Here is a 21175-nt window from a genome sequence, read left to right as displayed (position 1 = left end):
CGTGTGTTTTTAAAAGTATTTATTGTGCTGCTTTGACAGAGAGGTCTGTTTGGGGGGGTTGCAATCTATGGGCTTTGTTTTCAAAAGTTAGAGTGGGCTCGACAAAGACGGGCTATCAGTCTGAACTTTGGATTTCTTGCTTTTTGCCAGCTTGAATCATACCATAAACTCTATTTAAAGATTTTGGGTTTTTTATTTATTTTCCACATCCTTGACCCTGACTGGCGAGCTGGACATTTGTGTTTGCCTTGGCAAGCTCCAAGCTGCTCATCTAGGGCAGGATGAAAACTCTTTTTTCCTTTCGTAAACAAACTGTTCCTTCAGTATTTTCCATGAGGATTTACACCACCATTTTGCAACGCTTCTAGGAATTGAGAAAATCTTGCCATTCAGAGTTCTCATTTTACACAGCTTGTAGCACTGCATAGAAATGTTTGATTTTATATGAGTAATAGTTTTCTGAGATTGGATTTGAAGAGCTTTTTTCGGAATGTTTTCAAATTCCAGAAATCCTACGTTTTGTCTTGAAGGGCTTTATTAAAGCTATAGGTCAGTATTCATTGTTGCCTGTCTAGAACTGGGGTTGTTTCTATTTTTTATTTGTCTAAGGCCAAGGCATGTGTGTGAGACAATGCGAGTGTGAACGCTGCCCCATTGCACTAGACACAGCGTACATGTAAAATACTGCTTTGTGCCCCGAAGAATTTACAGTCTAAATAACTGTTTGCGTTCCGTATTTCTTTGGATATATTTTAGTGGTCAGGATGTAAAATGAGAGAATAACTTAGTGGGCCGCTTTATGCCAACACACAAATTATGTTTTGGACAAATGAACGGAATTCCCTTTTCCGCAGGGACAAAGGACTGATGCTCCTCCTTTTTTGTTAGGTCACTTGCAGTGAGGGGCTCACAGGTTGAGTGCTGTACGCCATGGAAATGGCATTCTTGGTCTTGTCATCAAAAAGACTTGTCGTGGTACTCCAGCAGTGTTGCTGCTAATTTAGGCAAGCTTGAAATGCCCTAAGTCGGAGATGAAGTTTTCTATATTATAAAATTGATATTATGATATTATTAAATCCAACTCAAAGCTGAGTACCCACGTTAGTCCTGATCCCAAGCTACTGCAAGCCTTTCCAAGTGCAAAGAGGCTATTTGCCATGAGTTCAACCTCCAAAAAATCATAAAAAGCCTTTTAAGAGCACCCAGGTTTCTCTGGAAGAAGCAGCTTGTAGCGTATATTCAGAATATGTTCTCCCCCACCCCCCACTACAGAGCTGTGCTTGCAAGTCCCTGTATTTTTCCTCCGATCATGCCTTCTGCTCCCTGGTAACTGCTGTGAATTTCTAACACTCACCATAGTATGTTCACAAGGATACCAGATTCCTTGACATTCTGTGAAAGTGCTCACTTTTTTCCCCCAATCTACAAATGCTTACTGAACATGGGCAAGTAGCAAAGTAAAAGGACAATTATATTGTACTGCAGAAAAAAATCCGTGTAGTTTTTAGATTTCTTTAAACAATAGGAAAGTACAAATTTCCATATAACTTTTCATCTGTATGCTTCTATTTATGAGATCTAATATTTGAGTGCAAAATGCAGTCTTGGAGAACAGTTAGTTCTTCATGAATGTCCTGAAAATTTTTTGCAGTGTTTAGTAAAGTGTGCTATTTATTATAAGTTATTATCCAGATTAAGTATGTGCCAAGGAGTCAGCAAACCAAAACAAAATGTCTGGGTTTTGGTTTACAGCTTACTGTAAATGATAATAAATAACAAATAACCAAACTGCCAGTTCAGGAACTAATGCTGAAAAGTATGCGTTAGAAAATACCCCCAAAATTACAAATAATGAATGGTGTGTATGTTGTTAACAGAAGAGAAAAGTACTGAATTTTATGTAAAGCTCCATTGGTGCCAGTCCATAAATGTTATTTATTCTTCCTTTTAAATAGTAATACTAATTTTACAAAGGTATATTAAAAGCATATTTGAACTCCACAAACTAAAATTACACTTCCTTTTTCGTTGCAGATCTGGGACATGAGTGATGATGAAACAGTCTGAAATCAGCTGCCGAAGGTGGAAGATGACCTACTTTGGACTGCAGTGCTGCCTTTTATCTGCTGTGTGACAAGTTAATGATTGCTTACTCATTCTGACTGCTACAAATACAAACAAATATAATCCACGTTTTGACTATCTTCACCTTAAAAGCAGTCTGTTATGGATATAACTCTCCACATTTTCATTTTTATTATGTAAATAACTAAAGCAATGTGGTTATGTTTAAACCTTGTCTTCTTTTTTTTTCTTTTTCTTTTTTTTTAGTTTCTAAATATAGCTTACATATGAAAGATGCTGCTTAAGTAAACTTTCGTGTTTTATTTGTCCCAGTTTTTATTTTGCTTGTCGATGGACATGTCCAAGCAGCATGTCTAAATGTCTTCTTTCATCTTTCCCAGATTTGTGCCCCTTTAGTTGGAATTTATTGTTAAGATTGAGAATATTCTGCTATTGGGAGTTAAGCTGCATCTTTAAAGGAGAGCAGGAGTAGGTAAGAACCTACACCTACTGCCTACACCACATTGCTTGCTGTTTCAAACTACATATTTATAGTACAACTGATTCCCTTTTCTTTGTTATAGCATGATTGTTCTTGCCTGTGTCAATGGACGTGTTATTCTCTGTAAAGATCTCATAATTTCATGCTATGGAAAAAAAGTGGTTTGACTTATATTTACACAGGAAAGACCCAAGTGGGTTGGTACCATCATTAGACTCCCCTGAAGGTTAGAGAAGGCTCTGTTATGTCGTAAAAATTGCCTTTGGGGGAGGATCACCGATTCAGTCAAAACTTGTAGAGAAATGCTTAACTGAAATAAGAAATTGGGTCTCTAACTTTGCTATTCTTGGATGCTGTCATGCAGTACTTTAACAGGTGTTAAAAAAGAGCAACTCTGATTTTCATTTCGGTTGGGTTTTTCAGTTTTTGCAGCATCAGGAATGGCTTCAGAGATTATGGCTGAGCACAAACAGCACTTTGAGAATCCTTGAGTTTAAAAGATAACTTGAGAAAAATGGATTTGTAAAATATTGTACATTACTACAAAATTTAAAGTGAATCTATTGTTTTTTATCTTGGAATAGGTTTTAGAAGTATATTTGAAATCCCTTTTATGGCTTTATATTGTGGGGATTATGGACTAACTCACTCAGAAAAAATGCAAATCACTTTATCTGCCAAACAGTCTTTATTTCCCATCTATATTATGAAAATTAGCTGGTCAATCCAATTATTTTAGTTCCTTCCTTAACGTAAGCTCTGAATATTTGGTGTAGATAATTTCACAGCTTCTCTCTTATGCCACATCAGAAGTTGTTCTGTCTAAAAACAAGGATATCTGCAGCTCCCATATTACCATCATAAAAGAAGATTTATTGAAACATGCTGAGTGTCTAAAATAGCTATTATTTCTATTTATTTTAACTATCATATTCATTACATTTATGTGATTTCTTAAGTAGCCTTAAGGGAATGTCTTGTTTACCTATCTCCATTGTAATATAAAGATATATATGAATCAAATATATTTTTTGAAAGACTAGTAATCCTAGGAGACTGATCTTTTGGTGGTCAGGTAATGAACAATAGGATTGATAACATGCCATGCCATTTTAAAGCAGTTTGTTAATGTACATAATTAGTTACGAGCTCAAATGACTTCCATTTTGTTAGCCGTCCTGTAGTCCATCCGGAATCATGAATCAGTACCGGGGTAGTTTAAAGGGAATGATCTGTATTTTTATCTTTTGGAGTTGCTGACTGTGGAGTGTAAATGTATCTTTGCAGTTTTTGGTTATCTAAAACTTGAAAACTAGACATCTTTCTGAAATCTGATAAAAATTAAGAATTATTTTAAATATCTGAAACTCTGCTTATCCTGTTAAAGTTACTTTGTAGCTTTACATTGGAAGTAGCTATATAACTGCAGAAGTATACAAGATCGAAAGGTTCAAAACTCAGGGTTAATATAATGTTTCCTTACCTCTGTAATTTCAGTAACATACAACTCTCTCAGGCTGAGCTGTTTCCTGTACATATGCTTCCCAGATGTCTCTGATGTTCAGAAACACTTCAGTTTGACTTGGAATAACTTCCGTTGTCTAACTATAATGTTGTTTTCTTTCTCCTTGCAGACCAGAATTGTTCTTATTTTGCTTTTACTCAATTTCTCTGCATTTACTGAGTGAGAAATCATGAGAATCCATTCAAATGAATGAATGCACATTCAAATATTATTAACAGATAAACACATTTATTTCCTGGCTTGTATTCACTTAATGGCAGGATTTTGGCACAGTCCTCAGCTCCAGTTATTGCTGTTTAATGGAAGAAGCTAAACTTTGACCTTTCTTCATTAAGGAGGTAGGATTTAAATTTTATTTGTGCTGCTGTGACCTCCTAGGCGTCAGTGAAGAGCCCAGACTTACGCTTTCGTTGTAGAACCCGACAGCTACTATGGCTTTTCAGGGATAAACCAAATTTGTTGGTAAGAGGAATGAACAGCCTCAGAGGAACCTACTCATGTTCCTCAACTATCTCACAGCAATGTAATGGCATTATATGGCAGTGTGAGTGGGACCATATCTCACAGAAAGCAACTATGACAGCTATATATCACATCTGGGGAGTCATCTAATAGTGTTAGAAGACCACAGATCTCAATGGAGAGCTGTTGACATCATTTTTGTACTTGAGCATTATGGAAACGCATGGAATGATAGCCTCTGTTTTGCTTTCACGCTTCCACAGACTAGAATTTTTCTTTGGTGTCATCCCTTCAATGTGTTTGCTGGCTGAAGTCTAGAATTTGTTACGGAGTGCCACCACATTCATGAAAGTGAGGAACTTGAGATTCTGTATGAGAGTTTTCTTCTTTGAAGCCCTCACTTGCTCTCATCCTTCCTTTCACAATCTGCTGTTAAATCCTCTGTACCTGTGTCGTAGTCTGTCGATCAGGAATAAATTTCACTTAGGGCATGACCTTTATATCATGTGTAAATTGTCTTAGCGCCATTAAAGCCAGCAGAACCGTAGCCAGTAGGTGGTTCGGCCTTCAGCCCACATGAAAATCTGTTCCATGGACCTAGTTTGAGTCTTAAGCCTTCAATATTGGGCTCTACAAGGGAGAAAGGGCACAAATTTGAAAATGACACTTAGATCCATGAAGAAAGATTCACGATGGCCCAGACAGGTTGGTCTAGAAAATCACCAAGGAATAGAACCATAGGATTTCTATTCCTATGAAGCTGATGACTGCCAAGAACTAAAGGGAGATTCTGCTTCAGTAGAAGTCAGTAGCACAATAGTTCTTTCGGCACATCAAAGGAAACTGTAGTGATTGCTCCAGCCCTTAAAATCATTGAGCTTGAACCTGGAAAAGTACTTTTCCCTTCCCGGTGTTCTGTATGGCTTTGGCATTGTGTCCTCAGAGAAGTCCAGTGACATAAACTAAAATGTCATTTTTGTCATCTTTGATATTCCACTTCCTGTATAACGTTCTTTCTAACTCTTTTTCTTTGTATAAGATTTGGCTACTCACCTTAAATATATGCATCAGAAGTATTAGCAAAATTGAATAATTTTTCCATATATAAGCATTTTCTTTTAATTTCTCGCTTGTGCTCTCACAGAAAACTCTTACTGAAATGGGTTTTATGTATTTCTGAACTTTTCAGTATGCACTGTAGAATCGTATCATCGCACTTGTTTCTCCCTCTTTCTGAACCAATTCCTTCTAAACGTACGTTGCCTAGTCTAATTGGAATTGCTAATAGCTGCTTCATCACTGCACTACTCGGGGACAGTGTTGGGCCGTGAAGAGTTCACCCAGCTCCAAACTTTCCTTTGAGCTTTCTTCCTCTTTTTCAAGCCAAATCATAAAAGCACTGAGATTGCCGAGATGTGACTGAGAACAGACTTTGCTATGCAGGATTCTCAGTAATGCCAGTAATGTGTGAAAAGATTGCTAAGCTTCTGATACCAGCTTTTGTGCTGTTGATCAAGAACAACTCTGCCTGTTTCTTCCAGAATCATTAAGAGCCATGACAGAATCCATGAGGATATTTTTAGATAGTTTCTCTTCGGAGTATAACCATATCTTAAGAGTTCAAGGAGAGTCCTAACTCTCTATTCTTATGGGAATAGGAAGGATAGCTCACATTCTTTCGAAAATAAATATGTTGCAAGCTAACACATAGTCAACCTTTTTTGTCATTCTGCCAGCTGTTCTGCAGCGCTGTAGCACTGCAAACAGCCATTCTCATGCTGCCCATGGATTCAGTGTTTGCTGTGCTGTAACTTTGCATTGAGAATACACAAAAGCTGAAGAGAGCATGAACAGCTAGATGGTCGGATTTTTCCTTGCTACTTTTCCAAATTTTTGTACCCAATTTTTTAGGTTGTTTTTTTTTTTAATAATAATGCAGTACTTTCCTTAGAAACAAATAAGCCTTTATACTCCAAAGAGAGCCATTAAAGAAATATTTGCAACATGCTAAACTTTAGCAGACTTCCTAAGAAACATAGTCTGGAAGATGTCCCAAGCCTGTTACCATTTTTTTCTGAATCTTTTGACATTACTTCATTAATTCCTTTTCTTCTTCTTTTTTTGTTTAATTTTCAGTGCAGATGTTGTGCTCATGCATATCCTGCCAAAATGAAGCTTTCCTTCGAGAGGGTGTTGTGCACCTTTTCTCTTTTAGAGCACCTGGATTAACTGTTGTAAAAGACAGAAATACCACACTGAAAGGACCTTGGACTGTCCCCGTCTGGCAATGTGTAAATTCCTAACCTATGAAAAATCTACTTACCTGTCCCATTTCAGTTCCAGCTGTCTTCCCCTTGCAGCTGCCTGGACTTTCGCCAGAACCCTAACAGTGTTTAAAAATACTGTGGCACCACACAGGTAATGCCTTAGGTTTGAAGTTAATACAGGCTTTCCCTGTCTATCATCACTTCAGCTATCCAGTGTCATCATTTTTAAAAAGTTCATTTTCTTATTTGTGCAGCACTGGACAGGTTTTGAAATAAAAAACCCTAATGATTTGTTGACAGTGTTTTCAGTCTCGTTTTACTTTTATTGATACCCTTTGGTTCACTACCACTGACCGTAGTGAACTCTTCATAGTGAGCAGTGATGGACAAAAGGACAGACCGCAGGACTCCTTGCTTCGTGGGAGCGCTACTCCTAGTTGACACAAAGAGGTTAATGCTCCCTGCTTTTTTTCTTAAACTTTTGTTTAATTCCTCAACTGTAAAACGTATGGAAATTGGATATATGTACTTGGCAAAGAATATCTATTGTTTTCAATCTCAGTTATCCCAGGTCAACGAAACGGGTCTGCTGCTCCAACCCATTGTTCTGTTGAAGTATTGTTGACTATTGTTTGAAGTCATGTAGTGTTAACCAAAATAGGCTGTGGCTTGGGCTAATTTGTAGCCACTTTTCTCTTAAATACAGTAGCTGAAATTCAGCAATCTGTATTCTTCCACCAGCTGATGGTTGGTGTTTTGTCCAGGTTGTAGCGAAGTCTTTTGAGTGAGTCACTTGAGGATTATTTCAGCCTGGCCAAGGAAATTGGCACTGTGGAAGGGAAACTGCAGCTACTCCCAAAAGAATTAGTAGCAATAAGCTTGAGTAGCAATGATGTTAAGTACCTTAAGGTATCCTATATCTTAGGGCAGCAATTTTGTCACCTGATTTCCCAGTGCAAATGATCTCACGCTGGAATAAGGATGCAGATGAGTACTGCAACCATCTACAATTTCAAGTTCTAATTGTTGCCCTCAATAATTGACAATATTACCTGCCTGTTGCAACTTAACCATTGCATTTTTTCCAAATCTGGTGGAATTATTTAGGACATTCTCTGAAAAGATTTTCAGAACCCATCTGAACTTCGTCTTTTGTCTGAACTTTGCAAAAGAAATAGCGTGATTTCTTTCTGTTCAGTCAGGCCAATACTCCCTTGCCATTGTAGCTTCTTGCAGGCGCTTCCTTGGGCTTGGGGATAAAAAGGGGCAGTTAGGAGTTCTAAAAACAAACATGTTCTGTTTCCTGGCTGGCATGGAGTACACACTGTCTTTCCATCTACTATAGCAGTCTAAATGCCTGTTTCCTCTTCTTGTTTGAATAGATGTTTATATAGGGCATTGATATAAAGTACAATGGACTTTGCCTCTGGAAGTGAAGGTCACATGCACACGTGCAGTTCATTTTAAATGCTAAAAATTTCAGATTACTTCTTAACAAAATATTTTAGTAAGCTAACAGGAAAAGACAGAAGCATACGTATAGTGTTGTACTGCTGCAAATCAAAAGCACAATTTTTAAAATTCATTCTTTGTAACTTCTCTCCTTTCCCATACAGTTACTTTCTGTTCTTAGAGGCTGTGGCTGTGGATTGCTGCTTCAGTAGCCTTTGAGCATCCAGAAATTTAGGCTTGTGTGTAACTTCAGTTTGCTTTTTGTCACCAGGACTTTTTTTTTTGTAAGATCTCAGCAGAATGACCAATTGTTCGATTTGTTAGTGAAATACTCTTATGCACTACCTAAATAAGAAAAGGGAGACATTATTCTGGTTTCATTCTTATGGAGGAGGTCAGTAGTGTTTTCCTGAATTTCTCTTTCGGTCTAATGCGTGCACCCTCGTAAGAAACTGCAGTTGATGCATCCCTGCGAGGCAGTGCTGCAGGAGTCCCGCGCATTGGAAACGCAAGCTGGCGTCTCATTTCTGGAATGATTTTACTTGCTAAATCAAAACCAGTATGGGCTAAAACTGTGTGGAGAAATGCTGCTGAAAGTGTTTCCACATCATGGCAGTAGGCTTGGAGGAAAGGTAAGGGCTGTGGAGGTTCCAAGTCTGGCCCACTCTGAATGCATTTGAACTCTAGTTTTTGACAGCTAGTAAATTGGTGTGTCGTGTCCGTCTGTCCGTGTGTCCCCCCCCTTTTTTTTTCCTCTCCCCATGAATATGTCCTCCCCACTCCCAGTGCTCGGTGCCTCACTGGTAAGGGAGGGATGTGGATGAACAAGTAAATTAATTTCTAGTGACAGACTTCTTTCAAATTGGTGTAAGAGGCGTATCTGTAAATCTATAATCTATAAAGTAGGTATGATTTTGCTTGGGGGTTTTGCTTTGTCTTAAGTGTCTTTATTTTCATTTCATGCTTCAAAGTCTGACTTTTATACAGTAATTCTGTAGGTGTTACCACTTCCTCAGGAACCTGTGACTCAGGCAACGTATAAATGAAATGACATCACCGGCAACTCTTGTTTGAATTGCTTGTTTCCTAAATAGGGACTGTTGGTTTTTCTTTTAATACTTGCAGCTTTGTTTTGGGTTTTTTTTGTGAAGGGGAGGGGATGAGGGGTCTTAATTATCTAAGGCAGCCTTGCCATTATGAGTAAGCACACTGCATGTGTTTTATCCTCTTGAATCGTTGACATCGCCAATATTGAAGTTTACTTAAAACAGGAGATCCGCGTTTCTACCCAAGCTATTTATGAGTGAAGTAATTGTAATTAGGTCTTACAGAGGTTCTGTTGTTATAAAGCATTCTTAATTCACTCCTGATTGGGAGGGGCAGTGGGCAATGTTTTTGCATAATTTTCCATTATTATTTTGGAAGTAATGCAAACAAAAGAAAATGTGTTTTCATACTACTGGGCAGTTTTAATGGATCTCCCTTGCTGCTCTCAGTAGCGTGTATTTGCACCACAGGAGATTCTTGGTAGATTTCAGTGCTTCCTTTCCTGCAAGTGATACTTTTCCATGATAATGCTCTATAAATACCTGGTTGAAATAGGAGGAGCCGGAGTAAAGTTTGCGTCTTTGCAGAGCATGTCAGAAGGCGGCAGGAGCAGTGGTTGCAGCAGGTAGGCACGGTACGGGGGGACGGGCAGCTGCTGCAGCCGCAGCGCGTTCGTGGCCAGAACCCCCAGTGATGGCAGTGCAGGAGCTGGCTGTTGAACTGCTGCTAAAAGCAATGTCAGGAATTCTTGTCGCCAAAGGAATGTGACAAGTTGGATGTCTGTCTAGGTCATCTATTCATAGTGTTCACGGACAGCATTGCACTTACTTATTATTGTCATGAGCAAAGGAGCAGTGTCCTGTTGTTTAAACAGCAGCAGTTTTGGGACACTCTAGACATCAGTGCAGCAGAGACTTCAGATGCGTCCTTTTGGTTGTGCTTTGATTGTCTGGGTTCTCACTGAGCAGGCAGTGCCATTGTGGTTGCACTTTAAAGGAAAACTCAAAGAAATTCAGGGAGGTGGTATCGGTGACTACCACAGGTAATGGTCTTCCAATTATGTCAATCCGTGTCAAACTTTGGCACTATTAAGAACCATGTAATTAAAGTTATTTTTCAGATGACACACTAAAGCAAAGTCCTAAAAAAAGGTTCTGTATCTGGTTTTGTTTTCTTTCTAATAATTTATTTTCTTTCTTTCTTTCTTTCATGTCTTTCATTTCATTTCATTTCTTTCATTCTACCTTCCTAAAGTTGCTGTTCAGCTTCCTTTGGATCCTTCATTTTCTAAACTGCCCTTGTGCAGGGGTCATGCATGCTTTTAATGAAAAACTCTTACTCAAGTTCCACCCAATGGCTATAAGAGCAATAGTTGTATATTGTTACAGGTACTAAGTTGGGAATGCTTTGAGATGATAGATGGTATAAATGTAATAACATTACAGTTATTTGGTCCCACAGATATAAAGACAATTTCCCCCTAATTAAAATGTTTACTCTTGTATGTCCCTTGCATGCAGGTAGGCAGTATTTGTGCTGGTCTCTAGGGCAGCAGTTCGGAATGAGTGAGCTATACATATTCTGCCCCGTGAGCCCTGCAGGGCAGCAGCTGGCGTCTATAGTACGTAGCTCGGTCATTCTCACCAACTGCCCGATACGCTTATGTGACTAGTGCCCTCAGAAATGCTGGGGTAAGAAATTTCAATTACTTGCTAACTATATTTTGTTGAATAGGAATTCGGTAGTGTTTAGCAGTCAAATATTACAAACCTAAGACGGGCTTCTTTGTCACCACGCTCTGATTTGCGAGGCAGAAACAAGGAGCAAGTCAGCTGGTGTGTGTACAGCGTTTGCCTGTTGCTGGAGATATTCTAGCCTCATTTCTAAACAATGATAGTATCTGTTTCTTAATTTAGCTTCCTGTTGTTAATATTTGGAAATGCCGTTAAGGGATCCTGACAGATAACATCAATATATGCAATGCTTAAAAATCAGCTAGGAACAGAGCATAACAACATACCTGTTGATCTGAGATACTGGAAAAGAATGGAAAAGAATGTGATTTAAATGTCACTTGAGTGTCAGGAGGGGGCTGACACTCATGCCACGAGGACATGCAGCAGAACGTTGTTTCAGAATATGACCAAATTACTGTTTGTAAGTTATTTTGTGGCTATAGTAATAGGTGATTGTGGCTTCAGAAATTTTCTAAGCCAAAATGTTATGTTCCAGCTTTCACAGTTTGGAGAGTAATGTAATTAATTATTGTGATTTTTAAAAACACTGCTTATTTAAGGCAACTTTGTCCTCTCCATAATAGCCATAGACATGGGAAGATGGACTGAGGCAGAACACATGGGCTGTACCACAGACATGCAGTGAAGCCAAAGAAAGTCATCTCGTCTCTGCCTCCCACCCCTTGTCTGAGCTTTGTCTGGTAGAGCCTCTTCTGCTGAGTCAGTGCCTAGTGCAGCAAGACCAGTCGATGGAGTCAGCTAGGCAAGAGTAGTATACGTAGTGGAGATGATACAGGTATATCTCATCTCTAACACTGTCTATTAATGCCTTTTAATTTAATCAGTTGGGACAAGGAGTTCAGAAGTGCTTAGTGAAATTCATTTGCCTCAATTTTTGGATGCCCAACTTTGGATGCTCTAAGCCAGACTTTGATGATGTCTTAACTGAGTTTTGGAATTCTGAAAGGAGTCTGATTTCAAATGTAAAGACAATCTTACATTAAGCATGTATTTTAAAAACTTTATGCGTGTAAAAGAGGATTAAATAAATCTGTTGTTAACTTTTAAATGCTTGCTGTTTCAGTTTTGCTCTTTCTTGCATGTATGTACTGGAAAATATGCTTACCAGGATGGGCATTAGGTTTTGTGTAACAAATCAGCTGAAACAGTGAGGAGTCACAAAAGAGCTTTGTTATTCTTGTGGAAAAGAAACACAGAAAAGGAAAAAGTTAGTTGAGTGCACTTTTTAAAAATGAGTTTCTGGTTTTGAGGCTTGTGTTGTTTGTTACCAGTCTGACTGCTAGAAGCTTAACTGTTTCACAGTAAATGCATGCTACTCCCAAAGGGTTTCAAACCCACCTTAAGCTTGGGTTGTTAGCGCAGTTGGAAATCAGGGTAATATAACTTAGGCATCCAGGCTAGAAATAACATCGGTTCTCTTCTCCAAGGCCTGCACTGCCATTTAAAGTTTTGGATTCATTTGCAAAAGGAAGGTGTGCATTGACTTTGGTAATGGAACAGAAGAATTAAGAAGCAAGTAAGAATTGGACTTGTTTTATTTTAATTTTCTTCATTAACAAACATTTCTTGATTAGTTCTGACCATATATTATAAATGTACTCCAGAGGAGAAAACCTTTTTTTGTCCATTTCCTGAGTGAAATACAGAGAACTGTTCATGAACCAAGTACAAGGTGTAAATAAGTTGCCATGACCTGCAATTTGTTGGACTATATAGTGGTGTTAGTGACATTTTTGTGTTGTACTAAACTGTCACAGTCTAGTCACTGGCTGTTTTCCCCAGTTAAACTTTTCACCAAAAAAGTACAAAACTTGAGTTAAGAGAAGAGCAAATAAACGGAAATCCTTTGAAATCATTGCCCACTGCCCCAGACCTCTGTTGTAATGAAGCTCCAGCAATTCTTTTGTCCTACCGTGCTCATATTTTCTTTTCCTTCCCTGTTTCCATTCTAGATGGGAGGTATGAAGGGGCAGCAGAAAAGCAGAAGTGCCAGAAGAAGAGGAACCTGGAAGAGAGCCAGGAAAGACAGCCACAAAGAGACTGGCTCCCTCTTTGAGGGTTTGGGAGCAACGGATCAAGGATGCCCCAGTTTGGGAGCTTTCCCATCAGAGGTATTGTCGTTGGCTTTGGGTAGCTTACCTTCCTCCTCAGAGCTTCAGTTCCTTTCCTTGGCTATTGACAGGTCTCAGCACATCCCTTTTTCTGGTCAGGGCCTGTCTGTCTATGGAAGTTCTCCTGAGGCTTAGCATCAATTTTCTTCTATTTTGGGGCTTCGTCTTGGGTTGCTCTAGCTGTGAGGTTTCAAAGCATCACAGGGAGTGTCGATTAGCCAGCCAGCATTCTACTTCTCCCTTCCACTCTATTGCGGAAATTAAGTGCTGCTTCTGTTTTGTCACCCAACTTTTCTAGCGCTCTCAGGAAGGAGAGGAACATTCTTGATTTGTACCGACAGAGGAATTAGACCAATATACTTGGTTAAGCAGACTTCTCACCCACAAGCAAAAAAAAAAAAAAAAAAAATCTGGAAGCTTCGTGATGTGATCCTGTACCTTCATGAACGTTCCCTACGCTCCCTAAACACCATCCTACGTGGAAGTTCTGGAAGTGTTTTGGTTTGAGGTTATAGTGTAGCTAATTCCCACATCAGGGCTGCAAAGCTAAGCAATGGAGGTTTCCTGAGGAGAGAATCGTTACTTTTCATCCGTCTGACTAGTTGGGTAGATCCCAGCTTTCTCATCTCTCAAAATGTTGATCCTGGTCTCCCAACACTGGGATTTTTTGTTTTGTGTTCCTCCAATTCCCAAGAATCTGTTTTCTTTTTTCTTTAATTTAAAAATGAACACATCTGTTTTGTAGCTGTGTAGAAAGACTTGAAGATGTGAAGCTAAATGGCTCAAGAACAGAATTAATTCCAATGTAATTATTTATAATAACCTGATTTTAATTTTTAATTTTAATTTTTTAATTGTTCACTGAAAAATTCAAGAGAAATATTTTCTCATACAGTGATTTCAGTGAGTTCTATGAATACATGACACAGTCGTGGTGAGATATCAGTGTTACTGCCTTACTACCTTACAGTTGTTCACGTAAGTTATAACCAAAGTAACTGCATGGCAAGAAAACTTTCTGGTCACTGAAACACTTCAGTAGTGTTGTGTTCGTTATGCCTTGGTATCTGTGCAGGACAAACAGCCGACAAATCAGTTGAGATTTGTGCAAGTAATATAAAAGCAATGGTCTATATCCTTTCCTCAATATTAGAAATGCAGAAAACCAATTTTTGAATGGCCATGGAGTAGCATAAAGAAGTCCTGAAGTCCAATCCTGTTCATTCGCTAGTAGCGAGATCGCATATTTGGCAGCTATGATGCTTTATTTCCTCTGTGTACCAGCTTTAGACGCTACGTTCTGGGCAGCCTATCAAATTGGATACACTCACAGTTTTCTTTTTGTTGAGCTCTGGAAATCAGCATTCTGAGTATAGATTTCTATGCTATTAATAGCTCAAGGGAAGAACTTATTTTATAATTTAGAAGAAGTCAGTTCAAAGAGCTGTCTGTACAGTTGCAGATTTGGGAGCCTTGGGCAGATTTTGCTTTTGTAGTCACTGGCAAGTTACTCCAGTTCTATGCCAGCCACAAGGCACTTTCTGCCAAGTTACTACAGCTTCACACAGCCGCAAGGGTTGTGTGAAGAGGCTCCGGTGCTCCACCTGAGTGCTGTACGGTTTGTGCCGAGGGAGGAAAGGGAAGGGCCAGTGGAAGATAGGAAGGAGCAAGGCAGTGGATTGATGTGTGAGCTGGATTTAGCTGTGCTGGTAAAATTAATGCTTCTCTTGGGGGAAAGTGCATAGAATTTGCTCTGGGAGTATGTCACAGAAGGACAGAATGGAGAGAAGATGGGATCTGTCACGGGGCAACTGTTAAAGGGAGCAAACTTTTCAGATAAATAGGAGAATATTTCTTCTTGCCTTCGCTAGCTTCTCTTTCTTTAATGACGGGTTATGGGTGGATCTGCTGTTGACTTTAATCCTCAGCCTTTGCCCAGGCATTTTTCACATTTCCTGTGAGAACTGGTAGGACCAAAACTGCATCCAGAGTTCAGCTATAACAGGGCAGAGCAGGAGGAGAATCCCACACTCCTCTTTCCTGTATTTCCAAGCAGAAATTGTTTATTTGTTGGATTAATCACTAAAGTTACAGACATGTCAGCAAAGTCACCATTTGATTTATTACTGCTGATTTTGCATCATCCTGAAAGGTCATAGCTTGACTCACGTTACAGTCTGCATTTGGAAGCCTGGCAACAACAAAAGCATTGGTTTTTGTTGTGAGGAAACCTGTTCTTGCCATGAAAAATCTTTACAACAAGAGCCCTAGAATCCCACCATGTTCTGTGTGGTGGTGGCTTTGCAGGACTTGGGTTTTTCTTCATTTCCCCACCTGAAAACTCAACATTTGAGCTAAGGACATTACACTGTATAGACTGGGGAAGCTGGAAGCTAAATTAGCAAATGCATGAAATGACAGAGGAGTGGTTCAAAACCAGGATCTCTGAAATAGCACATTTTAGACAACATCTATAGTGCAGTCTTTAAAAGTTGAAGTGCATTTTACATTTCTATGGTTGATCATTCTGCACCCTGTTCTTAGCCTGTATTCAGACAGCCACGTCTTTATTGCAATAAAGAAAATGTCTTGTGTGCTCTTACATGTTATTTTCCTCTGGACTAGCTAATTCTGCTTTCCTGATATTTCATCAAGGCTTTCTCAAAGCAAAAGGCAAATTATGTGCATATGTATGCCTGTGTTTCAGGGGACAAAATGAGAATATTACTCACTTTTGAAGAAATAGGTTTACTGGTTTCAGTTGTTACTTTACTAAATTGGCCCTGCAGGTTAAGAAATTACTTCTTTTAATCTTGATTTTCAAATTCCATGGGGAGGTATGAGAACCACTGGGAAGGAGAGACTTACAAACAAGTGATGAAAGGTTACCATTAAGATAAAAAAGACCTTCACAACAGAGGATGACTTCTCTTTATTTTTAGCAATTCTGAATAATTAGAAGAAATTATCATCTTCTTCATTTAGATATCTGTTCCAGTTAATTTCTTTCCAGCATTTTCATTGGTAGGGGAAGTCAGATCGGTGGCAGGAGGTTTTCACCTGGGGTCGTCTTCTTGCCTATTTGAATCATGTCCTAGTTTGTAATCGTTTTTGAAAGCAGCTTGCTGACTTGAGATTGTTCACGCTGTGAAGAGATCACTGGTGAAGCCGGCTGGCACCCTCCGGTCATCCTGGGGGGAGCAGAGGGTTCCCTCGTGCACTTATGCAATGTGTGGTCCTCAGAGGTGGCCTCTTCACGGGCAGCCACGGCCTCCCGAGGGAATGACCGGAGAGCAATGGGAGCCGTGGCGGCTCCGCGTCCCGGCTGCGAGACGGGAAGCCAAGGTGATATCGATGACTGCGTCTCTGTCAGGAGTGTCAAGAGGTAAGGCCTAATTTAAAGTTTTCTTAACTCTCTGCAGTCTGTTACTTTGGTTTTGTTTTCAAAATAGATGTGTTTGTATCAGTATGTAAAACAGAACAGGCTCTAGCAGCCAGAACAATGTCAGTAACTATTAATGCCATGAGAAAAGGTTTGATGAATAAAAGTAACATCGAGCTAAATAAAGGTATGTCAGTGAAAGTAAGAGAAAAGGACTTTGCTGCTGCTGTAAACCCCGTAACAACGCTGTATTACCTGTGGTACTATTTGAACACATGCATTTTCTTCTGAAAAAGTTAATAGTCTGAGATTTTCTGTAGCCTTAGCAGGAGCCCAAGGACTTATCACTTGGAAGGAAAAGGAAAAGGAAAGGCCCTTGCTTTAATCTCTAAGTATTGTTAGTTCTTTCCATTATTTTCATCCCCACTTCCCCCTCCAAAAAAAAAAAAGTTTAGAATACTACAGGGGATCAGTGGAGAGCAAAGGTTTGGTTTTAGGCTAAGAACTTCTTTTTAAAACTAGTTGAACCGTTTTTTTTTTCTCTGAAAGCAAAAATATCCTGTATTTTTTATACTTTGTTTTAACTAACTAGAACTAATATAATTGCAGTGGTATATCGTGTGTATTTTAACACACAAGCTACATGTCGTTCATACAACTAGACCCACATTATTTTAATATTTCAGGAAGCAGGAGATTTGAGCTTTGTGTTTTCCTGGATTAAAAAAGTAACGCTGATTCCATCACGAATAGCAGGACACTATCAGAAGTATTCTGTGTGCGTAGTATTTGCCCAAACTGAGTAAACAGTTTTAAGATAAGCGGCTTTTTGACTATTAAACATAGCAGGCATGTGGCTGATGCAGCTTCATGGTGACAGATGCCTTTGTGCCTGTCTTTGTGATGGAGAGAAGGCAGATGTTCTCCTTGGCATTTAAGAAAGCTGCTGCTTCGCAAAATAAAATGTAAAATTAGAATGAACAGTGCAACAGTGAACAGTGTAACTGGCTAGCCTACAAGCAAAAGAAGACTGAAACAGTCTCACGTCCATGTAATGAAGTGTGTTCTGACTGGGAGTCAGCAACTGCTCTGTCGTTATTTAAAAGTAGCCTATAGAAAGAGAAATTCTGTTTTTTCCAACTCTGTTAAAATATAAATGCATGTCAATCTGAATATCCATGTATGACTAATCCCGTGCCAACCATTCTTAACAGAGAGGCATGTCAATCGGGTATAAATGCTTAAGTGATACAGCAATTAGCAGCTATAAAACCCCCTAAGTAAGTTAGTGCATTGTTGTCTGATGAATTGGGCGCGTGATTGTGTCACAAAGGAAAATATGAGAATTTCCTATTCAGTGTTCCTTAGGGATGCTGTTATCAGATGAGGATGGAGGCTGCCTTCAGCGTGACGTTGTCCACTTCTAGCACCAGAGGAAGGAGCAGCGTAAGAGGAGCTGGTACTGGGAATAGGCTGGCGTTCTGGCACCGGTCCCACTGTGGCTCTCTTCAGGGTATGCACGTTGGTCTCAGTCAAAGGGGGTGTATCTGGGGAGCTGCTGGCCTTGTTGCTCTTCGAGATGAGTGCTGTCCGTGTTAAGCATAAACCACGTATGGAGGCTTTATCGATAGTCTCAGTGGAGCATCTGGTTCCCTTCATGAATGCTACCATGCTGGTCCAGTGAGAGCGGTCTCTTTTAAGTCATATTTACTGGTGCGGAAGTTCCCGAGGAGAGGGAAAATCCTGTGGGTGAAGTTCAGGAATATTGAGCGTGTCAGCAAAGAGGCCGAGTGCTTTGCCCGAGCCAGGGAGGTTTCCCTGTCTCAGCCCCGGCCGTGCGTGCAGAGTGGCCTGCAGAGGGGTCCCACTCGCACACCAGCAGAGGAGTTTGGGCTCTGCTCACTGGAACATGCCTTTGGGTACTTGTGGGTTTCTGTAAATGTGATGCTCGGATTTGCCGAGCAGAATTAAGCAGGAAAATTTGAAACTTTTCTGCAAATAAAAATCAAACCTGATGCCAAGCTCACCAGTTAGTCTAGAGTAAACATGGACAAACACAGAGGAAGCGCATCACCTGATTAGAATTTTTTGTGGAAGACCGAAGACTTATGAATTCAAACTGTAGTTTTGAACTAAAAGCTCCAGAGCTCTGTGGAAGATTCCTAGCTGCTGCAAGGTGCTCCTCCTACCATTTTTATGTCAGATAAAATGTACCAGGACCAGATTTGTCCTTGGGGTTTTAATTAAAAATAAAGTTGAGTTTATTGTCGTGCAGTTTAACCACTGTTTTTGCAACGGCTGTTCTACACTGGACTTAGTCGTCTTCTGCAGGTTGCTTTCAGCCTGTGCTGAGGGTGCTGTAAAGACAACTGAGTTTGCTGTAAACTATTAAATGTCTCGGAGAAAGTCTGAAATTAGAGAACTGGAGAAAGAAGTGGTGTCTGTGGTGTCTGTGGCTTTAGATCAAGGATGAAATGACTTGCTGTCCCCTTACTTTTTCTACAGAAATGACTGGTTAGTGACAGCGTCTCCCTGCGAGAATGGTTGGGCAGGATTAGGCTTGAATGCACTTGGGCACTTTGCTACAATCAAGAAGGTTCTAAGACTGAAGGTTGAGCACCTTCAGTAGACGAGCAGTGAGAAGGCCATGAACGGAAGCGGTTGCATTCCTGGTTTTGCCATACATGCAGAGGTGAGTACTATCCACCCAGGTCTGCTGGTCTCTTTCAAGGCTTGTGCCCCGCTGATGGAGAGAAAAACCCTATGTGTATTAAATGTCGCTCTTGGTGAGAAGCGCTGCCTCCATGAGCCTCCCAGCACCTCTCCTGGGTGTAAAAGCCATCTAAAAACCTCTCTTCCACAGGAGGTGAACATAACATACCCCCGAGACAGAGCGTGCGCACCGAGGAGCTCTCCCCCACGCACCTCTGGAGACACGCAGGGCTGTTGCCTTGCGTGCTGCGTCGGGAGAGCACCAAGGGAAAATAGGAGAGCTTTGGCTGAAGCACGGGGCAGCTGCTGTGGAGCTACATGTAACTGCAGTTTAAAAACAAGCAATTAAATTATCTATCATCTTGGCTGTCTTATACCCAAGAAATGCACCTGAGATAGCTGTTCCACAGAGAGGGGCAGAACGTTCCCATTAAAGGTTAAAAAATTATTTAGTTATTAAATTGGTATATTTTCTGTGATGGGCCCTCCAGGGATAAAGTGTGCTTCAACACACAACGTTATCCAGCTGTGTAGTCACTGTCTGCTAAGGGGAGGGAGCTGGAGACACCCTGCAGATGCTGTGTGGAACGTACTTGGATCTGTATCCATGCCAGATGAGGACATGGAGGCTCCTGTGCATCAGGAAGATGCAGACTGGTTTCTTATTTCACTGTTCCTCAAGAAGGATCTAAAGATAGGGGTGAATGCTCCCCTCAGCCAAGCATAAGTGTGCCAACTCTGGTGAGTAGAGCTCTTACACAAATACCATTTAGAACACTTCTGCTGTGTTTTGCCAGGGTATCACGTTAAGCACCATGGCATACTGGCACGGTGTTTGGGTACTGGAGAAGTCTCCATTCACATAGCCATTGGGGATCACCTCTTTTGTAGCCTAAGTAGTTAGGACAGCGTAAGCAGCGAGTTCTCCTAACTCTGCTGTTGCACAAAGGCTTCTGAACAAGGCTGGAAGACAGTTTTACATCTTTTCTCTGTTGACTGATTTGGCCTGCTAGAAGACTGGATTTGTTCCCACCCCCAGCAGTCCCCTGCACCCCTCTGGGAGCGTTGAGCCCAGCCGCAGTGACAGTGCAGCTGCTGCTTGTGAAGCAGCTCCTGAGCTGGTGCACTTACAGCTCCAGTCCACCATGGTGAACTGGTTACAATTTCGAGTTTTGTGCATGTGCCAGTTTTAAAGTCTAACAGTTCAGTTACACTGTGTAGTAGTGTAGCTGCTTTCTGAGCAGCTGCAGTCGTTCCCTGCTGAGTTCTCTGCAGCAGTGGCAGGAGCCTCTAGAGCCATCTGACTCCAATACGCCTGCATTCAGCGCAGAGCCTGGCAGGATCAAGACTGAGCTCGGTCCTGTCCATAAACTCCCTGTGCTGCTTCGTGTGTCTGTAGTTTTAAATGTTGCACTAGGTCCCTTCAGCCCTACTGGGTAAGCACAATCGGCTGGATAGGTTCACAGAATCGTATAGGTTGGAAAAGACCTTTAAGATCATCGAGTCCAACTGTAAACCTAACACTACCAAGCCCACCACGACACCATGTCCCTAAGCACCTCATCTAAACGGCTTTTAAATACCTCCAGGGATGGTGACTCCACCACTTCCCTGGGCAGCCTGGTCCAATGCTTGACAACCCTTTCAGTGAAGACATTTTTCCTAATATCCAGTCTAAACCTCCCCTGGCACAACTTGAGGCCGTTTCCTCTTGTCCTATCACTTGTTACCTGGGAGAAGAGACCAACCCCCACCTCGCTACCACCTCCTTTCAGGTTATTTACCCGTGACACTGTTAGTACAGGTTTAGCAAGTAAGCAGACATACTGCCTGTGTACCTAGACAGTTACACACTCCTGTTGTACCGCTATTGTGTCAAACTCTCACCGTCTAC

At 40.7% G+C, this 21175-nt stretch overlaps 1 protein-coding gene across 10 annotated transcripts in view; it reads left to right on the top strand.

Moving 5' to 3' along the window:
* The window catches only part of ATG7 (autophagy related 7), a 158192-nt gene that overhangs the window by 114614 nt on the left and 22403 nt on the right, over positions 1-21175 (top strand). For 5 of the 10 annotated variants that reach the window (XM_072876184.1, XM_072876193.1, XM_072876186.1 and 2 more), the window contains 8 exons: positions 2035-2137; positions 2466-11851; positions 12504-12592; positions 13029-13187; positions 16306-16572; positions 17928-18082; positions 19075-19261; positions 19773-20022. In XM_072876184.1, coding sequence (XP_072732285.1) covers positions 2035-2067 — 33 coding nt within the window. In that variant the 3' untranslated portion in view covers positions 2068-2137; positions 2466-11851; positions 12504-12592; ... (3 more) ...; positions 19075-19261; positions 19773-20022. Of the gene's footprint in view, positions 1-2034; positions 2371-2465; positions 11852-12503; positions 12593-13028; positions 13188-16305; positions 16573-17927; positions 18083-19074; positions 19262-19432; positions 20023-21175 lie in introns of those variants that run through there. The other 5 variants (XM_072876190.1, XM_072876191.1, XM_072876187.1 and 2 more) reach the window with 5 other exon arrangements.

Source organism: Ciconia boyciana, chromosome 11 (assembly GCF_034638445.1).
Source record: "Ciconia boyciana chromosome 11, ASM3463844v1, whole genome shotgun sequence".
Classification (NCBI taxonomy): Eukaryota; Metazoa; Chordata; class Aves; order Ciconiiformes; family Ciconiidae; genus Ciconia; species Ciconia boyciana.
This window is presented reverse-complemented; position numbering and strand designations above follow the sequence as displayed.